We start from the raw sequence: 24,977 nt of genomic DNA on the forward strand, positions 1-24,977 counted from the left end.
CACTGGGACCACTTGAGCCGTCATCCCCTTCTCTCGTGCTGCTTTTTGCTGATGTTTATGTCAGCTGGGATTGCCACATCTTTCACAGCTGCCCCTTCTGCTCCTTGTCAAACACTACCATGTTTATATAGTGAGACCCACAGGAACTTGGTTCTGTTGCGCCTCCCCCACGGAATTTGGAGACTTGTTAAGCATTCTCAGCACAAATTTTCCCGTTCCAGTCACTTCTTTGCTCCTCTTGAGTCCGTGCATCTTAAACTTTGCTCCAATGTTCTGAATTATCTCAGGGGCATCTGTCTTCTGTAGTCGACCCCTGCCTGGATGGTCATTACGGTCTGTTCTTGTGCTGCCGCAATCAGAGCCTTCAGGCCAGTGTCTTCCAGTCAGATGTAAAATTGTTGCTGATGATACATCTTATGAAGGACTGATTCTTCTTCATCATCATCTCCCTTTGTCTTGCACTGCCGGAGGTATTATCCTAACAGTTCATCCAGAGGGCATCCTTGCTGATATATTCATGGAGGTTTTATCTAGAATTGTGGATCTGGTGCTTATTTTCTTTGCTGGACTCTCTGGGTGTTGGACTTTGCTTAATAAACATTCTTAGGCTGCCCTGGATGAATGGTACTCCATTCTGGGCACTCTCTCCAGAGTCGACAGCATGGAGATGAAAAACCAAGTCAGCTTATTCCCTTTTCAACCAATAAAACAGAAAAGTGCTTTGACCATCAGTCTGAAATAGACTGGCCTTCTTCGAGGTCTGGGAGGAGCTTTCTACAAGCAGTCGAGCCAACAATGGGGTGATGCAAAGCAGGACCATTCAAGGCGAAATCAAAAATTAAATAGAAAACAAATGTTGCAAAACCAAGGTGAGACAGTTATGTGGTTGACGTTGTCGTGTCCTGTATGTGGATATTCAGACCTCACTGTGGTATGTTTATGTATTCTCTTTACATATATTCCCTGCTGTGTGTCTTGCTATCTGGTTCCGTCCTGCTCAAAATGAATGTTCTTTTACCGTGCCTGTACATTTATGTGTGCTCCTTTTTCCCCATATGGGGACATTTGTAACAGGTTAGCATTAAGCCCCGCTGAACAAACATACATGCAAGCAGTGGCTCCAATAAATACAGCTTTCCTTCTGCTACAAATGGTATTGCTCTGAAATCTCATAACAGTTTAATTAAATGTAACATCACTCCAGTCACAGTCATTTGACTTTGCTCCTATTTGCTTTGCTCAGAGTTTTCCCTATAAACCAGGAATTATTATCATTATATTATCATTATTGGCCATTCTCACTGTTGCAGCTAAGCATCACTGTAGTTTAGTCTTGCCAAAGCCTTAAACAGAAAAAATGCTCTCCATATAATTTATTTCAATAATCTTTTTAAAGAAACTTTGTTGTCAGTGTTACCTGTTGAAAGCTTATAGGTATGAGCATAATGTTGATGTATTGATTGTAAACCAAATACTACAAAGGGAGAAGCTGAAATGATTTAAAACTCTCTTTGAAACATAATTAAATCCCTATTTTTCTTGATTTTGTCTTTCAAAGGAGACTGAAGGAGGTTGTTTGTAGTCCTATATACAGTATCAAGTATCATTCAGGACAATCAAACGTTCACACACCTTAAATTTATAAATACAACACAAGAAACTCAAGAACTAACAAAGAATAGAAATGATTCCCTTGTATTTGTAAAGCAAGCGTAGTGTCACCACTGATTAAGATTGGTGAACTAGTTTATGGGTACCAATTAACCCCATGGTTACGACATATTAGAGATCCTTATTAAAAATGTTTCCAGAACATTTTGTCCAGACTAAATCTAAAACCCTCTGTCTCAAAAAGCCTCAGATAAAGCTGTGTGGTGTAGAGCAGTAAGCAGGGTGCGGAATCAATGAGATAGAAACACACTGGGGAATTTGCTCTGTGACCTTTTTTGTTCTGTGGCAGGGTCTGACCATTTCCACTATTACTGTGGAGTGTGAAGGATGAAATGGCATGTGGATGTTGGGTGTTCTGTCTTTAACAGACAGCTGACAGATAACATGGTTCGGCTGACCTGAAGTATTAATCAGCTGCAACACCGGCCAATTAGATTACTTATCCATGGTAATGTTTAGGTAGTACTGTGTTGTAGGTGTTGAAATATGGTGTGGTGGTGTGTAACATGTGCTGCATGTGTGTGTGTCTGTGTTGCAGGTGGGTAACCTGGGCCTGCTCTTCATGCTGCTGTTTTTCATCTACGCCGCCTTAGGAGTAGAGCTTTTTGGAGAACTTGGTAAGTTTCAATGCCACATGGGCTTTTGGCTCCACCTGTGAACTTACAGTATTAATAATGAGAAGAATATTTGATGGTTGTATATTTTTTTAACCAAAGAAAGAATAAGAGCCATAAAAAACAATATTAGGATAATTAAAACACTATTTTTTAAAAAACTTTAACCGTCACATTTAATCTTTGTTGTGAATCAATCTTTGGTGATTTAGAAGGGATTTGATCGTCAAAGTATATTAAAAACAAACACCAGATTTCACATAACTGCATGGTGCAGATTTGGCAAAAAGTTTACAATCAAATTAGCCTTTGTTAAAATTTTATGATGACATTTATAAATTATTGAATACCCTAGTGGCCAAAGTGTTGTCTATGGATTTTCCTTAAATGCTCTCATTTAGAGGCATGTTATTGTATCTTATTGTATCTACTCTGTGCCAATGAGTAGTGTGGAGTCAAATGTGGACAACCAATGACAGCTCTCACCATCATTGCTGCATCAGCACCTAGACAGCAACTGCATCACCCGACAGCTAACAGTGTTAAAAGCTCCTGCTAACAATTTACTTAATTCAGCTGCACAGCAACTCTATTGTGTTTAAAGCGCTCAATGAAATTCCATTGTTCTTCTTAAATAATATGTAAACTCAGTATAAAGTTGAGTAAATGAGCTCATTATGAACAATTAAATATCAGAAATGTACATTTACTCTTCCTCTAGTTGCATTGTTCAACTGAAAGGGCTTTCATTCACGTTTTAAGAATGAAAATCTTAAAACTCCTGCAATCAGACAGTCCATTAGCGAATCAAGCCACACACACCCTCCAGTGCTGTCCTAAAATATCCACATTGAAGCTAGAAGATATATCTTCCAAACAGTCACATTTCCCTCATTTGTTGCGGCTGCAGCCAGTGGTGGTGTTGGAGCTCAGCAGGGGGAGGGATTAGAGGAGTCTCTTTCTTGAGGCCATTCCAGAGATTATCTTGGCAAAGAAGTCCAAAGACAAATAGTGTTTCTTCACATTTTCTCTGATTTGAAAACAGTGTGCTACATGGAGTTGTTGGACAGTCATCCAAGCAGTTGAGTGATAAGTAGTGTGCGTTTCTGTAGTTTAAGGGAGTAGTGACCTGTGATGTGCTGATTTACAAATTATTCTTGCTCCTTTCCTCTTTCGTTTATTCCTTCTCTGTATCCTCTTTCTTACCTGTCATCCCATACCTCCCTCCATCTGCCCACCTCACTCTCATCCTCAGTTTGCAATGCAGATTACCCATGTGAGGGTATGAGTCGTCACGCTACCTTCGAGAACTTTGGCATGGCCTTTCTTACATTATTTCAAGTTTCTACGGGCGACAACTGGAATGGCATAATGAAGGTACAAAGTTGATTTCAGAACATAATAGAATACAACTCTGTGACTTGTTCCTCAAAACAGAGTAATAAGGAGTAGCGATTGAATTTGTTTATCAAGGAACTGGGACCCCACCGGTCACGTCATCAGCAGATAAATTATGTTCTGTTTAAGATAATTATCACAGACCTGATATGTGGAACAAATAAAACAGTCAAGCCAATCACTCGCACAACCCTAGGCCTGTTTTGCTCAGGTGTCTCTTGAAATCCTGAAAGCATTATAGTTTTATAGAAGCATTTACACATACATTTAGAAACTTAAAAAATATTTCACTAAGTTTGTAAGACAGAACAAGAGAACAGGCAAAAGTAACATGTTTCTTGTCCAAACTGCATGAAAATAGCGTAGGTAAAAACATTTAAATAGTGATTTTTGTAAAATGCCCTTTACAGAAGGTCAGTTACGTATTGATTTACATTTACATTATCAGATCTTCCTACAATATTTTAACTTTAGCAAGGTTATTTGTAAAGATATATTTCCGTACTTCTTTTTACAGAAGGAAAGCCGTCTTTCATTTATGCTGCCTCCGGTTGCAAAGCATTCTAGGATTTTTCTTTTACCACTCTGTTATGATTCTGCATCTGAAAACACTTTATTTGGAAAACCATCTAAAGGGATAAATGACCACTACTCCTCTATCCCTTAAACAAACAGGACACACTACCCCACGCATAAAAAGGAAGGGTGGAAGGAAGTTAGAGTTAACTGGGAGAACTGGGAACGGGTCTTACCCTACAAAACACAGGGTATGGGACATAAACTCAACATTTCAGTGTTAGGTTTTTCAGCGGAAACAAGAGAGACAAAGAGACTGAGAAAACAGGAAAGAAACTCCTCCTCTGTTCTTCTCCTCCTCTCTTACACTCAAGTGATGCTTACTGATGTAAAGGAAATGTGCTTGCTCAGCACCAGGGGCAGAGATTTCCTTACTGAGGGGCAGGGGAGTGATTGAACACACACGCACAGACACACAAACACTAATTTGTGCTCAACGCACACCTACTACCACCAGCGGCTATGAGTGCTCCTCTGCACACCTAGGCTACAAAGGGAATAGAGATTAGGCTGGAGCATGTCGGGGGTGGACCATTAAACAAACACTTGCAGGCGGCGCTTCCGATAGCAAACCGTGCAGCAAAGCAGCGAGCTACAGATGCTGCAGCCTGTCAAAGTAAAAGTCAATTTAGCCGTCAGATGGTGACCTGGGCCAGGAGAAATGGAGACCTGCTTGGGTCTAGTAGTAGGCAAGTGATATGTAAATATGTAAATGAGAAAATAATGGGGAGGTAGAAGGCAGGTAGGAGTGCAGTGGGGAGTAAAGGAGATGCCTTTCAAGAGGAAAGGTGAGAAAATGGGGTCAAAGTACGTGACCATGTATTATACTTCGTCTCTCTCTGAGGGAGAAATAAAGAGTGGCATCAATGCAAAGCAAAAGCCAGATGTGATTTAGAAGAATATCAAAGCTATGCAAAGAAATAAGATAGAAAGACAGCTAAGGCACAAATGGAGATGTTGTGTGAAGGAGCGCAGTGTGTAAATGTCTAAATGTCATAGCAAATTAGATAGAAAAGACCAGCTTCAGCTCAGAGGGCTAAAATTGTTATGTGTGGTCACAGCAGGGGTGAGATATGTGTTCTTCCTCCAGAAAACACTTGTCACTTTGGTTCTGCTCTGAATGAACTCCTCTGAGTGTGTGTGAACCGGAGTGGAAAACCACCAGAATAATGTTGAAGAGGCAAAACAAACTCCTGTTGTTTTGCATAGCGGCAGAACAATTAAATGTTTGATGATTATACAAGTTGTCATGAATACAAAGCCTTGTTAACATGAGCTGGATTCATTCCTTTATTACCTAATCTCTACTCACTTAATTATTCCACTTTAACTCGAGCGATGTGAATTCTCATAATTTACGTCATTTCTTAGAGTAAAATACGATCAAGCTAAAAAAAACTACTTGGAACTTTAAAAGCTGGTTGCTGCTGTGATAGATTTCAGAAATGTTAAAGATAGTTCGTCTGCTTTGTTTATGGACTTTTTCTCCTCCTCATCCTCTCTTTGTCTGTTTCTATGGTGGTAGGACACATTGCGGGAATGCCCACCAGACCTCAGCACTGATGTGGACTATGCCTGCAACCCGAGCCTTCAGTTTATCTCGCCGTTGTACTTTGTCTCCTTCGTGCTCACCGCCCAGTTTGTGCTCATCAATGTGGTGGTGGCCGTGCTGATGAAGCACCTGGACGACTCCAACAAGGAGGCCCAAGAGGAGGCGGAGATGGATGCAGAAATTGAGCTGGAGTTGGCCCAGGGCACCCTCTGTTGCATGGGCGCCTCCAGTTGTGGGGGTGCGAGGATGGACAAAGGACTGGTTGCTACTGGATCTCTTCCCAGAGGCACGGCAGGGGGGAAGGAGAGAGGAAGTGCCATAGGAGAGAGGGGAGAAGGGGTGAGGAGGATGCGACAAGCAGCAACTGCGCACCCGGTGGCGTACAACTCCTGTGGCTCCAGCCAGACCCTGTACTCACCAGCACAAGTGAGTGTGTGTGTTTCAGAGAGTGTGAGAGAGAGAGCGTGTTCTTACATTCCTGATGGTGTAAAAGACCTGTGTTGTTTGTCTAGTCTTTGTATAGCTGTGGGTGCATCCTTTAAAACAGTGGAACTGGAGAGTGACTAGTCAGCAAGTTCTATCAAATTTGCCAGAAGGAAAATATTTTTTTTGCCTTTTTAGCTTCATTTTTCACTTGAATGACATTGTTGTTTTGTCTGAGAGGATAAAAAGAAGTGGCATCAATTAAAATCCTCCCTAAAATTTTCTGTCCAGCAGAAGAATAAACACCAGTTATGGTGAATTTGTTGATCTGTTCTTAACGTAAAGTGGCTCGGCATTACATATTAATATCTCCAACACCTGCTTTAATAGTTTAAATGAAGGCTACACTTATACACCTCATAGCTCTATTATGTAGGAAAATATGGATGCAGGGAAAATGTGAATTTCAAATTAGGCACATTCTCTGCAGATGCTTGATAATAAAAAATTCGGATCAGTATCTGGGGCAAAAATTTAACAGATTCTTTTTTCTTTCTCTAGCTGCCTGACAGTTTGTGTTTCTTTACATAGTATCAGTACCTTGGTTCAAACAGAGAAAATAATAAGTTGGATTCTAAAGCAGGAAGAACAGTATGGCAGCTGCTTCTTCTTTGCATTTTCTCAAACTAAATTTAACTGCCAAATTAATATCAGGCGGGTGAGAGAAAAAGCCGGGTCGTATAGTTTTATTTTTATCTTTTGGAGAGTGCGTTCTTGTCGCAACCCACAATGTCAGCAAAAATACTAGGGTAATTTTAATCATTCTCTCAATTAAGTTTTTCACATAAGCTTCATTAGCCTTTGAATGCACACCTAAGACTGTGTAGACGTACACACACAGGTTGCGTTGTTTTGATCTAATCTGTATGTAAGAGCAGCTTGTCTCTCATGCGATCTGAGATCTGAGACTTCCATCATTAAATCGCTGATAGTCTGTTATCAATGCGGATATGAAGACAAAAGAAAAATTCATTGCTGCAGGAAAGAATCCCAGTTTTGTAGAGGTAAAGTTGGCAGAGTGAAGACATTTTTAGCTCAGTGTTGGTCGAAACAGGTACAAGGAAAATGCTCGCTCTCGCCCTTCTTATTCTGTCTCTCAGGTACACAGTGAGAGATGGCAGAGCGATGCAATTTATTCTGTGTACAGGTTGGAGAGTATATGTGTGCGCGTGTGTATGTGTGTGTGTGTGTGTGTGTGTGTGTGTATGTGTGTGTGTATGTGTGTCTGTGCGCGTGTGCTTGCATATGTGTGTGTGTGTTTGTGCATGTGTGTGTGCCTGTTTATGTATGTGTGTGTGTGTGTGTGTGTGTGTTATGACATCTAGTGTTGTGGTTCTTGAAAACTAGGCATCCCTCGGTATTTTCATAATACGTCCATTGGTTTCTCCAGCAAAACAAAACATTTTCTATGGTACACTATATTTATAAACAGAAATACGTTTTTTAAGATGTCAAATTACTTTATATATTTGTGCTCAAAGAGTGTTGATGGAACAGTATTAAGATTTGACGTAGTAATAAAGGATAATGTGCCATAATATTCAGTGAGAAATTAATTTCTGGCTCTATGGTGAAACAGCACTAATATATTGCACAGGGACAAGAGGGGACGCTACAGGAAGCTGACACACATGGAGGGAGAGGAAGCAAAGGAAGAAGAGAGGCGAGATAATAGCTCAGCCGTTGACAGTCAGATAGATGCAGTAATTAATTTCACCTCTCTCTCTCTCTCTCTCTCTCTCTCTCTGTCTATTCTCTCTCACTCTCTCACTTTCTCTTTTAACTTCTATTCCCTGTAGACAGGCCCTATTGTTGTCCCCTAATACACTTATTAATGGAAGCCAGCACATAGGCCACATAGTCAATCAAACAGTATTTTTATATCGAGCTCTCAACCTACACAGGATGCACTATCTTGGGACTGTCTGAGAGAGAGGGAGAGAGAGAGTATTTTTGTCCATGCATTTAAAAAGAGAGCTGGTTATGGTGGAGTCAGCCTCGCTGCCAGTCAGCCTTTGTGCCAAGTGTGGCTGTTTCATAAACCAGAATCTTTTAGGTGCTTATTATGGCTTGAAGTACAATAACATCTCTTCTGGAATTCTTACCCCCATCATTTCAGAATATGACATTAGTGATTGTAATTTAACAGCATGAGTCAGAAATTAGTTTTTGCATAAGAGATCTAAGTATAGTCCTCTAAGCGGCACTGCAGAGATGCATTTGTGTGGGGATTGAAGAGGAGTGACCTTATTTCGCAGCATCTTTTTGGAAAATATCTGCTGCTATAATCCAGTTATTTTATGTTGTGAATGTGCTACTGGCACAATGTGTCCAATCCATTGTGAAATTGAGTATCCTGCAAAGAAACACAGGAATTATTCTTTAAAGTAGTTTGTTCTGTCAGTACCTTCCCTTTTTCTGCCAAATTGGTCTTTGGAAAACCAATCTGGCGGATGAGAATCTAGCAAGGAGGGATCATTTAAGTCGAAGAAAAGGCCCTGACTGATTCAGCCTAAATTGCTTTAAACCTAATAATACCCAGAGCACAAAGCGAATCTAAAATTGTTTCAACAAGGTATTGAATGGCCTAATTGAGGCAATATATCAAATATAATTGCACTACTCGTGGTGCTCATGGCTTTGATAATAAAATTATGTGTTACTTTGCTAATTAGGGTTTGAAGTCAGTCTGTTTTTTTTTTTGTTTTTTTTTTTAAAAAGACAACAGCGTTTAGCCCTGAAGGCCGATGGTGGATGACAGGACCATTTGTCCAAGGTTATTTGTACATCATCTCTGACAGAGTTCATTTTTTGTTTCAGTTTTGTAGGGAAATTTAGAACTTAAAGCTTGTCTAGACTGAAATCTGCATACAACGTGTAAGTGAGCATGCAGATGTGACTGTGTGTGTGTGTGTGTGTGTGTGTGTGTGTGTGTGTGTGTGTGTGTGTGTGTGTGTGTGTGTGTGTGTGTGTGTGTGTGTGTGTGTGTGTGTACAGTATATGAGTGCTTAAAGTGTAACAGCATACCTGCGTGTGCACAATGGCATTATTATAACCCTTACAATGGTGTATGCATTTCCCTGCGTGTTTTCTGTCCTCGCATGTCCACATGTGCACGTTTGCGCCTGCGTGCAAAACCTGTCTGCCCGCCTGCGTCCCGTGTGTATGTGTCCGTGTGCGTATGTGTTCCAGGAGAGCCAATGGCTAGACAGCGTGTCCCTCCTGATCAAGGACACATTGGAGGGGGAGATGCTGATGATCGACAACCTTTCCGGTTCCGTCTTCCACCACTACTCATCTCCTCCACCAATCTGCAAGGATTGCAAGAGCCACCCACAAGAGGTACCTCCCAGAACACTCATCCACACACACATACATACACACACGTGCAGAGGCGCCATTATTACCATTAGATTGCTTTGATGAATTACATTGTCTTAGTACTGATAGGGAGTTTATTCAACTAAGCTTTACAGGACCAACCTGGAGACCTACATTTTTCAAGCATGTCTAAACTCACGAGACGTGAGGATGTAGGTGTGATTGATTCTAGTGTTTGCTGTTACACTTGCTGTCACTTTGTGTAAATATCCACAAAAAATCATTTTATAATTTAATACGAAGTAGATTTATAGCTTTATAGGTAAAACAATGAACAAATTCAATGTCAAAACTCATTATCCGCAAGTTTATCACAGTGCGTGAATGGTTTTTATTCAGCTATAATTTCCCCTAATATAAGAAGAATGATCTGAGCAAATAAGATGCTTTTATTTTTGTGCTGGACAGTAAAACCAAATATATCCTGAAGTTTGGGCCAGGTAACAACAATTTTCTGCTTTGACATGCTTGGTAAATATGGCCCAGGTGTTTGGATGAAAATAACCTAGGAACTGTTGGAAATTAATTCACACAAACCCCCAACAGATGTGCAAGCTTGAACTAGTGCGCCGTCTTGGCCAAGAGATTGAATCGCAAGGGACTTCCTTATTACATAAATTTTTTAAGTAAATTGATAAATCGAATGAGTAAAGCTTGGAATAGAAGACTTAAACATGCATACTGTGTGTGTACACATATTACAAAACTGCAACTGTGAAACATATTTTATCTGCAAATAATGGCTGTGAGCTGCGCATACACATGCATATTGCATATGCTTGCACGCACACACACACACACACACACACACACACACACACACACACACACACACACACACACACACACACACACACACACACACACACACACACACACACACACACAAACACTCACACACACAACATTTTGGGTGAGACTGCATGTTTGAAACTGGTTCATGTGTTGGAAGATGCATTTCCACAAATTTAATTGACAGGCACAGGGCTTCATTCATCACAAAGAGTACTTTCAATGGGAAGACGGGTTTAAGTTCATGCTTTATAAATCATTTCGTCGACAATTTAATCCTTAATTGAACACAATATGAACACAAGATAAAAGACCTTCCATATGTACAGGAATGTGTATTAATGAGGCCCATTTCATGCACGTGCACAAGCAATCCTTTGTGATATGGATGCATGCACGCAAGGACACGTCAACATTTTTCTTTACTTGTGCATGCATTTGGATGAATTTTGTGGTGATGCGGCTGTGTGTAAAACACACATTCACATACATACTGTTCTGTGTTGTATGTGGTAAAGTGCAGCAGGTCAGCTCAGCTGAAGCAATAACCAGACTCTACACATCTCCACTTGTCAACCCTGCTTTCTGCCTGTCTGCAGATGCTGTCAACCCATCAATCAATTATGCTCTCTTTCTCATATGTCCTGTTTCTATCTACTTCCTCCTCTTTAACCATCAGACTTATATACGGTTCTGTTTGTGTGTGAAAGAGGGAGTGAGTGTATGCCATCTTCAAAGTCTTTCTCTGTCAAGAGTTAAACAAAGTGTTATTCTGTTTAAAAAGACAGGAAGGCACAGTGGAGCTCAGTGTGTGTGACAGTGAAAGTATTCATCAGGTAATAAGGACCTGAGATCCCCCATTTTAAGACTTACATCTGTAGAGAAGGGTTCAATGTGGATTCCGTTCAGTTCAGTGACAGACATGAGTATCTCCGAAAAATTTTCCTGACATGGCTTTTATGAAAGTGGGGTCTAAATCTTGAAAAGTGCCATAGGAGTTTCTGCAATGATATTCAAAGCATAAATCTGACCACTACCTGAACAGACTGGTCAAACCACAGGATAACTAAACTCAAGAGTCATACTGCTAAAAATCACCAATCAGTACTGATGTTAATCTACGCCTGTCAACATGCTTCCAATACTGCATGATGTGACGAAATCTGGTGCATGTTGGAAAACAGTCAAAATGTCCATCAAAAACACTGGTGTCCGCCTGAGCATTAATGATGTTGCATATGCTTACACTGTCAGGATATGGGTCATGTGACGTAGCTGTGAGACATCACTCAAGTTTATTTTCTTGCTCAGTCACACGATCTTCTCCCCTCATTGCCTTGCAGCTGCACCGAATGAAGCAAAGCCTTGTCACACCGTTTTTTTTTAGGTTGCGCTGAACATTTTTCAATCGGTTCTTGCCTGAGTCCTCCATCTTATTCGTGAAGCATTTAATGTATCTTTACTCACTGTAGAACCGAGTCTTCCTGTACACAATGTGCCCCTTTTTTCACCATCTGTGGAGGCACAGCGAAAAGTACGGGACCAGGAAGGCTGTGGTTTCCATTACCTGCGGATAACTGCACCAGCCAATGAGTCGCAGAGAGCTTTTTGAAGCCATTTACAAGCCGACTCTGAGAGACTGAGCACGTCAGCAGATGTGGTATTCTCACATGGAAGCAATAGTGAGGGGCGATACGTGTGGATAAAACACAAACACTACAAAGTGGTCTTTCAAATTCATGAGTTTCATTGTTTTGTCTCTGCCTATTCTCCTCTCTCTCTCTCTCTCTCTCTCTCTCTCTCTCTCTCTCTCTCTCTCTCTCTCTCTCTCTCTCTCTCTCTCTCTCTCTCTCTCTCTCTCTCTCTCTCTCTCTCTCTCTCTCTCTCTCTCTCTCTCTCTCTCTCTCTCTCTCTCTCTCTCTCTCTCTCTCTCTCTCTCTCTCTCTCTCTCTCTCTCTCTCTCTCTCTCTCTCTCTCTCTCTCTCTCTCTCTCTCTCTCTCTCTCTCTCTCTCTCTCTCTCTGTCCTTGGAGACTTGGGCAATGGTAATTTACTCTTGAATATCATCCATGAATCTTTCTCTATGAACATCCATGTCTTTGTCACCTACAGGCGCATGCTAATATGTCGCTAAATGGCCTCACTCCATTGGATTTAACGTGGCCCTCTCTAAGTGCCGCATTAAATGCTTCTCTTTGGCTGTTTATTACTCTGTCTCTATATAGAAACACTGCCTGAGCATATCATAGCGCCGCCAGAACTGTGAAATTCCACTCGAGCTTACAGCTTGCAGTGTATTTTGAAATGGTGAACAACAAGTGCTGCAAGGGGAGGAATGAAGAGTGTTGGCTGAGAAGCTTGAGTTCACAGGAGGCTCATCCAGCAAGAATTTAAAACCAATCCAGTGTCTAAATGGCCTGAGTCAGCTGCAGTCCTGCTGAAACAAACTTAGCTGGAGCCATTTGTAGGACAAATTAGGGAAAGAGGTTTAACAGTTGAGAGTAACTGTTGTTAATTCACTAATATTCAGTATTTGTTAATGTGTCTTTTCAGTATTGCTGTGTTGGGGTGAGATTAAAACCACTAGCAGTCATTTCAATTAAAAAAAATTAGGATGAGAGTGATGAGATTTTGGTGTCTCAACTCTTGTATTCAAGTAAAAAACAAATAATCTGTTGCTTGGGATATAGTTTTACATATGATGGTGACAAAATTATCACTTCTCCTGCTGTTATTACTTCTTGAAATTTCTCACCCTGCTTTCTTGACAAACAGGTTCTGCATCATTTTGGACTTTGCACTTTGACCTGTCACCACCTGATGAAGCGTATCAAAACCTGGAGGTTTCATCTGTCTTGTTTTTCTCTGTGCAGCCCATATTGGCCTGTGAGAGACTGGACTACAGTGTAGAAAAAGAAAATGTTGTTTGTTCTCCTTTAGAAATGTAAAATGTGTGTGAATGAAAATGTAGTAAGGTCTGAATGCACCCAAGAATGAATCATACTATACATTATACATACTGTATTATGCAGATTTGACCATGCTCTATCTCAAAATGTGAATTTCTGTCCTCTGTCATTTTAATAATAATAATAATAATAATAATAATAATAATAATAATAATAATAATAATAATAATAATAATAATAATAATAATGGATTAGATTTATATAGCACTTTCTTGTCTGGACACTCAAAGTCGCTTACATTGGATCCATTATTCATTCACACCTCATTCATACTTGGTGGTGGTAAACTACGTACATAGCCACAGCTGCCCTGTGGCAGACTGACAGATTTTGCTGTCCTCTGTTATTTCCCATCTTGAGACATGAATAACATATTCAAAAAATGTTTGCAGCAGATCAGAATGGCAGAGATTGAGCAAGCATCGCTGAAGTCTGAGCAGCTGTCAGACAAATCATCCCCTGCTCTGCCAGATGACCTCAGCATGGGTGAACATACTGCCTACCAGCTGGTGATGCGAGAGGGCAAGGTAGGTGTGAGCAAATGGAGGGTTCTGTTTAAAACCTTGAAAGTACAAAACTACACCTCAGTTTATAATGTCACAAAATTTACTCTGATCTATGCTATGATTTTTTTTAACACGGAGACTTACAAAAAATGATTGATCTGAAATATTGTGTCTGGTAATGAATGTCAATGTATGATGTCTCATAATTTCATGTTGCACTGGATAACACTGCCCAGTCATAACAGCACTATATTGAAAATAATAACAAGGACACATAGAGAGTCCATAACTCTGAAAACCCATTCCAAGGTTTACCTCTTTCCAAAATGTCTGTAAAACATTTAAAGAACCTTTGAGACATTCTGCTAACAAACAAAGAGAACAACAAGCAAAGATGGAAACAATCTCCTTGGCAGGAGAAAGAGTGTCGTGTGTGTTGGACACAGGGAGTGAGAGCCTGTTTTATTGGAGTGTGAACTGGATTGTCCACTTGCTCATCATCTATAAACAGACTTTTAAGCCAAAGCAGATCAGCGTAAGCTTATATTGGCTTTACTAAATGTGAAAGATACAACAATTGTCACTTCTAGCATCTGCAATTCACAGCTGTTAATTCAAAATATGTGCACTGCTTTGTGTTTTACATGCACAATATGCAGCACTTTGCCCTTCTTCCCTAAGAGGCTGAGTACAAAAAATAGCAGAGGCTGACTGGTGATTTTTTTGTATTAATTTTGTTGCACAAAAAACAGATGACCGTTATAAAATCCCTTTTGACTGCTACGATATGGGTCTCTTGTGAATTGCTGACATAAACCGTGGGCTCCAAAGGCCATTTTATCTCTTCGTCTCTGTGTGTCAGTGGTAACGATCTTGTCTTTGAAGAAGACAGTGTCTATATCCACCACAGAAGTCCACATGAATAAAGCTGTTCTCCCCAGTTGCTATCCAGGGTGCTTCCCTCTCTTGCACCCACTCTCCTCCTTTTGATGTCATCTTTCATGGCTGTCCGTTCTCAGTGTTAGTCCTCCAGTAATTGCACACATTTCCTGCACCTCCCTCTATCGCCATCCCCTATCATCCGTCCTTCCAGATACCCTCCACTATAATGTGGTAATGTTCAGTGGTTCTGGATAGCCCAATAATCCTACTACCACCAGGCTGTGAATGCTACTCATTAGAGGATAACAAAAAGAGAGGGAAACAGAAAGATTAAGAGGGCATGGCTGAAGGTCAGAAACAAGCTAAGGTTAGAGATTTTATTTGCTTTCCCTCTGTATTATCTTAAGGGAGCCACAGCTGTTTTAACAACAGAAAAAAACCTTAATGAGGTTTATTTATCTTCAAATTTGAGGACTTTTCCAAGAGTGAAAATAGTTTAGCTTTGTCTTTATCTATATTTCCATGTAAAATAAAGAGTGCAATAAACATAGCATGAATAACCACAAAAACAAAATACAAAATAGAATGTGTACTACAGTACATTGAAAAAAAGTTTTCTTACATTTTCCAAATGTTGTTATGACAAAAGGCTGCACACAAGAATTTTATCTATTCACGGGTACATTTTTCACTGACATATATTTTTAAGATTAAGAGTTATAAGAGTTATTTTTCACTTTTTCTGTTATTTTAGTCGTTCCATAGTTGTTGTTTTTCCATGTGGGGTTAGCCAATAGTTCTAAAAATCATGAAGCTTTTATTTTGTAGATGAATTTCTTATGTGTATAAGAACCTCTCCGTATATTGTCAGAAATGCTGAAGATACAATTGTTTCCTTTCAGTATGGTCTATTAAAAAACTAAATCCTGTATGTCCTGCTATTTATACAGGTGCTAGCTCTTGGCAGAAAAAATGTTTTACACCTACGCAGTAGAAAGAGGAATATGTTGGTATTGTGTTGTGTTTGTGTTGAGGATGCCACTATGCTTGGGTACCAAGTCTGTTTGAGATTTGTCAAAGGGCTGTTCAGGAGCTGGGCCAGGTTGACTCAGACATACAATACACTAATGGAGGCTTAAAAGCATTGCCACATATACACAAAAGCCTAGATAAATGATTCCTCACTTCCTAAATGATACTAACTAAAGCAAACAATTTAAGAGCTTAAAAAACACTACTACTACTGTAATCTGCCTCATCCTACTGGCCTTTGCAACCATTGCAGAGACTCACAAATGTATGCATTCTCACAAACAAGTACATTCATTCATTCATTGTCATGTACCACCGCTGTATCCGCCGTAGCCGGTCACGGGGAGCTGGAGCCTATCCCAGCTGGCATAGGGCGTGAGGCGAGGGACACTCCGGGCATGACGCCAGTGCACTGCGGAGCCACATATAAAGACATACAAACACGCACACACACACACTCACTCACTCACTCACTCACTCACTCACTCACTCACTCACTCACTCACTCACTCACTCACTCACTCACTCACTCACTCACTCACTCACTCACTCACTCACAATCATGATGTTTGCAGATGACATTGTGATCTGCAGTGAGAGCAGGGAGCAGTTGGAGGAGAAGCTAGAAAGGTAGAGGTTTGTCTTGGAAGGGAGAGGAATGAAAGTTAGCCGCAGTAAGACAGAGTACATGTGTGTGAATGAGAGGGACCCAAGTGGAAGGGTGAGGTCACAGGGAGAAGAGATCAAGAAGGTGGAGGATTTAAAGTACTTAGGCTCAACAGTCCAGAGCAATGGAAAGTGTGGAAAAGAGATGAAGAAGCGTGTACAGGCAGGATGGTACGGGTGGAGAAAAGTGTTGGGTGTGATGTGTGATAGAAGAGTTTCAGCTAAAATGAAAGGAAAGGTGTACAAAACTGTGGTGAGACCATTGATGTTGTTTGGTCTAGAGACAGTGTCACTGAAGAAAAGACAGGAGACAGAGCTGGAGGTAGCAGAGATGAAGATGCTGAGGTTCTCTTTGGGAGAGTCCAGGAAGGATAGGATCAGGAATGAGTACATCAGAGGGACAGCACATGTTAGAGGTTTTGGAGATAAAGACAGAGGGGCCAGACAGATGGTTTGGACATGTCCAGAGGAGAGATAGTGAATATATTGGTAGAAGGATGCTGAGTTTTGAACTGCCTGGCAGGAGGACTAGAGGAAGACCAAAGAGGAGGTTTATGAATGTAGTGAAAGAGGACATGAAGGTAGTTGGTGTGAGAGAAGAGGATGCAGAAGACAGGGTTAGATGGAGGCAACTGATTCGCTGTGGCGACCCCTGAAGGGACAAGCCGAAAGGAAAAGAAGAAGAAAACAGCATAATAAAATAAAATGCAGGTACTGTACAAGTCAGTTCGAGTTAAAGTAAGTCGTTCTCGATTATACGTTCGTTTTTGAAAAAGAAATACAGATAAAATAAAAATCCGGCTCACGTCATTTCACTCGAATTTACGTCTGTCTGCCACAAATATTGGAATTGTAAAATCACTAGAAACCCTTTAAAGGACATAATATCATGTTACTGTACATTAAGTCAGAATAAAAGCATATTATTAGCCAATAGCAACCTCCGTTACCAGCAATGCGCAAGAAATGGCTAAAGATGAGATGGGGAAGTACAAGACTTCTCGTCTGTTCATCATATGAATTACTGTATGTCATATGGCTATCAACTTAAAATTTGTATGTTTTATTCCAATATCTACTATTAATCGTCACTCGTGATTTGTTTTAAATTCAGATTAGTTTACTCACAGTAAACTTTTGAAGAAGAAGAAGAAGTATACTTTATTTATCCCCGCAGGGAAATTACACAGTCACTCAATACATGCTGTTGTGTTAGTTCTTTTTAACAATCAATGTATACACCGGCCCCCTGAACACAGCACACAAAGGGGCCTGCAAGCATGCAGTTAGTACACATCAAGCAACACACGTCAGGGAGGCAGAGTGACGGGCAGCGGCTTCTGGAACGCGCCCCAATTGAGTAGCTTGTAGGGGGGACGGTGCCTTGCTCAAGGGCACCTCGGCAGTGGCTTGGAGGTGAGCGGATGCCTCCCACCGTCAGCTCACACTCCTGGTGGCATCCTGGCGGGAGCGGGATTCGATCCACCGATGGTTGGGGCGATCTGTCTACAAGACGTCTGCTCTACCGCTGAGCCACTGCCGCTCCTTATGATTAAATTCTTGAGGAGGAGAAGAAAACAATTCAAGGAACTCTCAACCAGTTTTTTAAGCGCATCCAACGACAAGATCTAGAGTCATACTTTTATTCTTGGTGTCACAATGGAAAGCATCCCAAAGGACTTGGTTCTGTCTTAAAAAGTCAAATCTTTGTGTGTAATGTAGTAGTTTGTTTTTTACACTGTGATTTGTTGGCTTTAGTTTATCATTTTAATCTGTTTTCTCTTTTGAGTCAGCACCTTGGGTATTTCTTTCAAACAAATAATACATAGCCTACTGTCTGCTTCTCTCTCTCTTTGTTTTTAAAATGTTATATAATATTTCTTCTGGGAGAGCAATTAATGAACATGTGGGCACGATGCTGACAGCTTGACAGAGTTGCAGTGGCTAACAACAAAGGGGCAGGGTTAATCACCAATTTTCATCCCAAAATGTATTTGTTTTTTACATAGAACTTGTCCCGTCCTGTCTTATTTATATTTTCTTAAAAGTGGTTTGGGAAAAGCTACACATTTACTTAATTACTCTATCCTGAAGGTTTAGTGAGAAAAGACTTTCTCCTTAATGTCACATCATCTATCCCTACCAGGGAAGGTACAGCAGTGACTCCCACAGCTCTGAAGAAGCTGGAGGTGGTTGTAGTCACCCAAGAGCCCACCAGATACAAACTGTGGTGGAGAGCCAAGTGCAGGGATTGGGCCAACCCTGTCTGGCCCTTAGCTCTGACAGTGAGATGGAGACGGTGCTACAGGATGAGATGCAATCACACCAACCTCATACGTGTTCCCCTCACCATAGTCCTGGTGAGTATCACCATATTGTTACTGTAATTGCTGTGCAACAAGGCATATTTTCAAAGTTGTTTATTTATTAAAACTTCTTTTTAAATATCAGCGAGCCAATTAAATTAATTTGAGACCAAATAAAATGATGGATGATTCAACAGTACAGTCATCTTAAACGCACAAATTTGTCTGAAGATTTTGTTCAGTAAGAACAACTAATAAGTATAACTTATAATTATTGTAATGAGCTGCCACATGGCCATCAGAAGTCATCAGACGCCGTGTGACCAAAACAAAATAGTATCACAAACAACATTCTTCTGAAATATTTCGCAACAGGGGGAACACATCAGAAGGATTTAAGGGCATCATTGTAGACTGGGACAGGGATTCCCTATAGACATCCACCTGCAATCTTCTGTATGGCTTTCTGCCTCAATGGCCATTAAACTGCTGTTTGGACAAAACAGTATATATAATAGGATCATAATGCAGAGGATACTCAACTGAATAATGGAAACAGTACATAAAGTGACAAAATTATAAAACAAGGCAGCCCATTGATTCCTCAAGGTGATGTGTGTGGAATCACAAATAAAGCAACAACAGTGAAAGTGCGAGCCACTGGCATTTCCTCTCTCTTCCAATTGCCTGCAGGAGCAGCTATTCCAGCACCCCTCTGTAGAAGGAGCCTTCGTTTGTCAAGAGGGCTTCGACTGACATCGCCAGCCTCCTGGGCTTCACTACGTTCCCCGGGAGCCCACAGCAAGATGCTGTGTACACAGGTGGGGGGAGACATGGAAAGTGGCAAAACACAAATTAGGTAATGCAGAAGAGAGTTGTAATGGTTATCTTGAGGTAGAGCCTCGAGCAAGATCGCGGTTTATTTATGTCCCGTAGTAAAGGTGATAGCATTTTTGGTCACTGACAACAAGTGATTGTAATTGAAATTATGATTTGAATGCTAATTTGTAGTAAGCCTTTGAGAGGCAATAAAATGGTCCGTGTCCAATCAAAATGACAGGTTTTACATCACATTGCTTGTTATATTTGTCATGAAGTAACATTGCACCTTCTTTCTCCACCCCTTTCTCCCTACCTCTTGTCAACAGTACCCATCCCACAGTGACTCATCCCTGGCTACAGGAAGCTCCGAGGGCAGCCTCCAGACCACCCTGGAAGAAGCCCTGAGCTTCAGCATTTCTCCACCACAGAACTTGGAGTTGCCTTTGCAGACTCTCATGCATCCTCTCCAGTTGACAGATGACAACACAGCTATTTCCTCCCCAGTCCAGACCCTGAGACCAAGGCCCACCCCTTCATCATCCCTAACCCTCCAGGCCACCAGGGGCCACCAGCGGAGCCAAAGCAGTGGACGAGGCAGTACTAGCCCAGGTTACACTCGTGATGACTCAATTGACCCCTCAGATGAAGATTTGGGCATCGGTATTGGATCATCAATTGGTGGGTGTGGCTCCAGCCAAGCAGGCAACAGTGAGCATTTATCAGAGACACTGAGCAGTTTGTCACTGACATCACTACTATTACCCAGCTCACTGGTATACCCAAGAGGGGCAGTGAAGAAATGCAACAGCACAGGCAGCCTAGAACAAGGGGGGGTGTTGTTGTCTTCACGAGGTAGGGAAGGCCGAAGAGAGATCATGGGCCTTGAACTTAGAAATCCCCAAGGCTTCCTGGCCAACCCCTGGACAGGGGTACTAGCAGATACAAGAAGAGAAGAAATACGAGGGGAGAGAACAGATGGCGACCAAGGATGGGGCAAGAGCTCAAGTCAAACAACAGTAGGGCCTTGTCGGGAAAACAGATGAAAGCTACTGTTTTATACTTTCTATGCCTCTCCATTCATTGGATCTAACCCATTGTTGTCCCTCTCAGTCTCTTTGCTCTCATCAGTGAGAGAGAGACATGATGGCACATGATGTCCTGTACTCCGAAACCAAACCCTCATCTTGCCCCATCAACCCCTTTCTATACATTTGTGACAAGCCTGTGTGCTATTTTGAGGGACCTAGGGGAGTGGTGTTGGTTTTGGCCTGCTGACAAGAAAGTGGCCCGCAGGGTTAACTACCAAGGGCTGAAGATAGGTCTTACGATCCTCTTGGGTGATGCACGTGTAAGAGGCCACGGAAGATTGTGCTCACAGAAAAACCTGGAGTCCTATTGATATCAGGGAATCAGTTGAAGCAGAGACAGAACAACTTAAACTCCAAGAGTCTTGTTGCGTCTCTACTGTAGTTTCCTTTTCTCTCTGTCTGATGTGTGCTGAGGATGAAAATGCAAAAATGGAAATAATCAAAATTGCTAACAATGCCAACAGCAACTGTTTTCCTTCCTTTACATCTTGGAGACCCTACAGAAGCAAGGGGGAGAATGCCCGGAGATGGTGGAATATATTAAGGGTGGCTAGAACAGAGAAGCAGGCCATTTGTCGGACTGGGTGACCAGAAAGCAGATATAATGCCCATCTGTTCTGGCAGATGGAAACAACAGGTCCTGCTCATACTAGGACAGGACCTTCCGCTGATGAAAAAGGCAAGGTGGAGAGATTAAGAAGGTGTTCTCACTGCATGTTTGCGTGTGAGACCACTGCCTCTGCAATCCAAGGCATTTACTAAATTGTTCTTACTACTTCATCATACTGCTGTATTTCTGAATAAGGAGGTGGGTACGACTGATCAAAGCTTTGTGCCTCCTGTCAAAATAGCCTTGAGTGGCGACAGAAAATGAAAATGAATTGTCACATCATAGAGGTGTTATCGTGCATGGAGTGATTTGTGAAATTATTCTTTCTATTTCCAGTATTTCACACTTGTTCCGAAGTGAGGGAATCAGTTTGAAATAAAACCAGGATGTATAGATCTTTATAAACCTCATCAGAAGAAACTTCTCTGTGCGAGCCTTGTGTTCACAGCTACTCAATAAAGTGAGACTGATTTCTCGATGCCACTTCCTCTGACCGTGCTGGTGAATTTCAGATGAAATGGACATATACACAAGACTTGCAAAAGTCCTTGACTGCATGATGGAATTGCATTTAACCAAGATTTTTTTTATTTGTATAGAGAAGTGTGTCAATGTTGGGTGATAACGATGTGATTTCTATTCCACTATTTTTGTAGAAAAGAGAATAGGCACGTGTAAGTGTTACCATGATTTGTCTTCATTGAATTCAGTCCATGCGATCTCTTTGACTTGTTGTTTTGGACATTTTGTCTGACAGCGGCTTCCAATTTTATAACTTTTTTTAAAGATGTGGACAGTATATGATCAACGAAGCAAAAAATTTCAAACAGACTTTGTGTGCTGAGGTGACTGTTTCGTCTGGCACTTTTTTCTTTGGGAATGCTGGTTGCTCGTGGATCTTTTTTTGGGGGTTTTTGTTTTGTTTTGGATGTATTTTTTTGTTTTGGTTTGTTTTTGGTTTTTTTGTTCTGTTTTTTGGTTTTTGGTTTTGTTGGAATGTTGGAATCCCAGTGGACAACCAAACACGGGAACAGCCATATTCACTCAGCACATCAGGATTGTTCTAGCTCATAGGCATCCCTGGCTGCACACTGGGAAACTTGTTTGCTTTTACCTTCCTATCCTAAAAACCACGAACAACATAAACCATCTCTATGAAAGCTTTAATTTCAGACTCACACCACAACATATCGATTATGGATTCATTCCTCAAGCATGGTTCTGGGACTGCAATACAGTATGCGTTTTCTTGAAATGACACCCTGATGCACTCACCTTCCCTTCTCCATCTCTTCGCACATTCAGTGTGTTGTAGCAAACCGTTAACATAGCATTGTTTGATATCAAAGCTGACACTGTAATAACAAAAATAGCTTTGCATCTTTTTAATGCAAAATTATTTTTGACTTCTACCACTTGATTCATTACTCCATCCAACAAGGGGACGCACAACTTAAAGCCTAGTTTCTGGAAGTGGTCACTACTTTGATCTTTAATTTCTCAAAAAGAATGACTTAGATATGAGAAAGTCTGAGGGTGAGACCTTTTTAAATCATGCAAAATCACTCCGATGACTACATTTTAATTACATTGTGTTCAATATTAATGAGTGATAGAAAAGAAAGTGTGTAGGTGTGTATGTGTGCATGTGTGTCTATTTATGACTTCAGGTGAAGTGATTGCCTTTTCCTGAAGTGTCCTGTTTTTCAGTGAGGATACCCGAGATTATTAGATGAAGACAGAAAACACGATGCAACCAAGGGCTGTTTTAGCTTCAAAGATATGTTCTCCTATCTTTTTGAAATAAATGCTTGTGTCACTGAAATTGACATCAAAGGTTAAAGCCTGATTTCGCAGCAATAAATGTTATATGTGTATGCCCTGAGTAAATGATGTCAATGTGATTTTTATCTTTTCAGAATAGAGCAGTATTCATTGCTGTCTGTGTTGTTTCTACTCATCAAAACTAACAACAAATCAGACGTCTGCCCTCTGGGTGGCCAATCAGAAGAGAGATGGTCTGCAATTGGACTACATGGACAAATAAGATTGTTGAACTCAGGTCAGGGGTTACAAACCACTAGAGAAAATTTAAAGATAGCTGTAAAGGTGTGCTCAAACTAAAACTAGATGCACAAATTTGACTGCTGGAGGGTTTATGCCCTACAAATAATGAAAGGCACCCACAATCCCAATGTCGGCTGTAGCTACATAACAGTGGAACTGTATATGTTAGCATAGTGTGCCTTTGTACAATACATGCTTGCTGTAGCTCAGAGTGTTTCCATACCAGTTTCTATAATTTTTCAAGAATCTCACTTCTTTCTTCTTGTTATATATTCATGGAATGGAGTACAAAGGCCCGTGAGAAGTACACATTTCTCGTTAAAGTTTCAACTTTTGCAGCCCATTTTTCCATCAGTCTGCATTACCATGAACAAAATTGCCCTCACCTCTTTGTTTACTTTATATGCGATCACATTGTCCAAGAAATGTGCTTTAATTTTAGTCTGAACACACCTTAAGAGTGTACAACTCATATATGTGCATATCTTTGTATTTGAAATTGCATGTGTACAAAGCCGCCAGTGACTATTATTATATCATTAATATGCATTTCATAAACTTGTAATAAGGGACTGCCCCAGTGTTTTTTGACTGCTGCTATAATCACAAAATAATCAGCCTGATCCACAAAAAACTCTTTTCTTCCAATACATGCTTCACATGATAATAAAAATATTTTAAAAACTACATTTTGGGGGCAAGGAAACACTGCTGTTGAGTCTTCACCTTTACACACATTGTTTACATTTGAATGATTAAGTAAGTGGTCTTAAAGGATTCCAAAAGAGATGGGACACTCCAAAGCAGGGTGGAGATAGCTAGTGATGAGATATGAAGACAAAGTAAAACTTACAAACAGCTTCATAGACTGAGGCTGTAAGATGTGTCTGGAGCAGGAGACTTCACACAGCTTGTAATAGACAGCCTTGCCCGACGGAGCCGCCAGTCTTAGAGAGCACATTAGGCATGCACGCTGAACTCTGAAGTGTTGTTTACCTTGCGCCTTCAAGCAGCCAGCCCTCAACCTCACCTAACCTCTCAAAACACGCTCTCCCTGCAGGCCCCCTGTCCTTCAAATGTCACTGTGGAGGGGTGCATGTGTGTGCACTGGGTGGTGAGAATGTATGTGTCTCAGAGGCTGTGTGCATTTCTGTATTGCAAGCACAAACACGTACGTGTGACTGGATATGTCATTGTTGGGGTTTCCTGTGAGGTCTTTAAATGGATAGTAGTGGTACTCAGACTGTCATCTGAGTTTTGGGTTTATGAAATCTATTTTGTCCTCCATCATCTGGAGTAAGAGCATGACCTCTTATGGCATACAGTAAATCTAAAAGTGAGGATGTAATGGGCTTCCTGGGATCCTGTGTGTCTTTCCATTGCAACACATTAAATTAGGTCTGTACTTGCATGGTTTAAATATTCTTTTCTGGATGTTGCTGCAGGGATGATTTCATTTGTATGAAGCCTTTTTCAATGTTTCTTTCTCATATGTTAGCTCCTCTTTTTTATGCTGTACCTGAAGACCCGCTCAAGTATAACCTACACACTGCCAATTATAAA

General features: G+C 41.0%; 1 protein-coding gene across 1 annotated transcript in view; it reads left to right on the forward strand.

The window, feature by feature from the left end:
• LOC137609164 (voltage-dependent T-type calcium channel subunit alpha-1I-like) overlaps nucleotides 1-23,980 on the forward strand; it is a 109,133-nt gene extending 85,153 nt beyond the window's left edge. Inside the window, exons 29-36 of the mRNA XM_068335985.1 lie at nucleotides 2,210-2,288; nucleotides 3,541-3,662; nucleotides 5,785-6,237; nucleotides 9,487-9,636; nucleotides 13,828-13,962; nucleotides 18,668-18,881; nucleotides 19,437-19,648; nucleotides 19,976-23,980. Of these exons, the coding sequence (XP_068192086.1) occupies nucleotides 2,210-2,288; nucleotides 3,541-3,662; nucleotides 5,785-6,237; nucleotides 9,487-9,636; nucleotides 13,828-13,962; nucleotides 18,668-18,881; nucleotides 19,437-19,648; nucleotides 19,976-20,692 (2,082 nt within the window). The 3' untranslated portion in view covers nucleotides 20,693-23,980. The remainder of the gene's footprint in view (nucleotides 1-2,209; nucleotides 2,289-3,540; nucleotides 3,663-5,784; nucleotides 6,238-9,486; nucleotides 9,637-13,827; nucleotides 13,963-18,667; nucleotides 18,882-19,436; nucleotides 19,649-19,975) is intronic.
• Nucleotides 23,981-24,977: the final 997 nt, after the last annotated feature.

This window comes from Antennarius striatus, chromosome 16 (assembly GCF_040054535.1).
Source record: "Antennarius striatus isolate MH-2024 chromosome 16, ASM4005453v1, whole genome shotgun sequence".
Lineage (NCBI taxonomy): Eukaryota > Metazoa > Chordata > Actinopteri > Lophiiformes > Antennariidae > Antennarius > Antennarius striatus.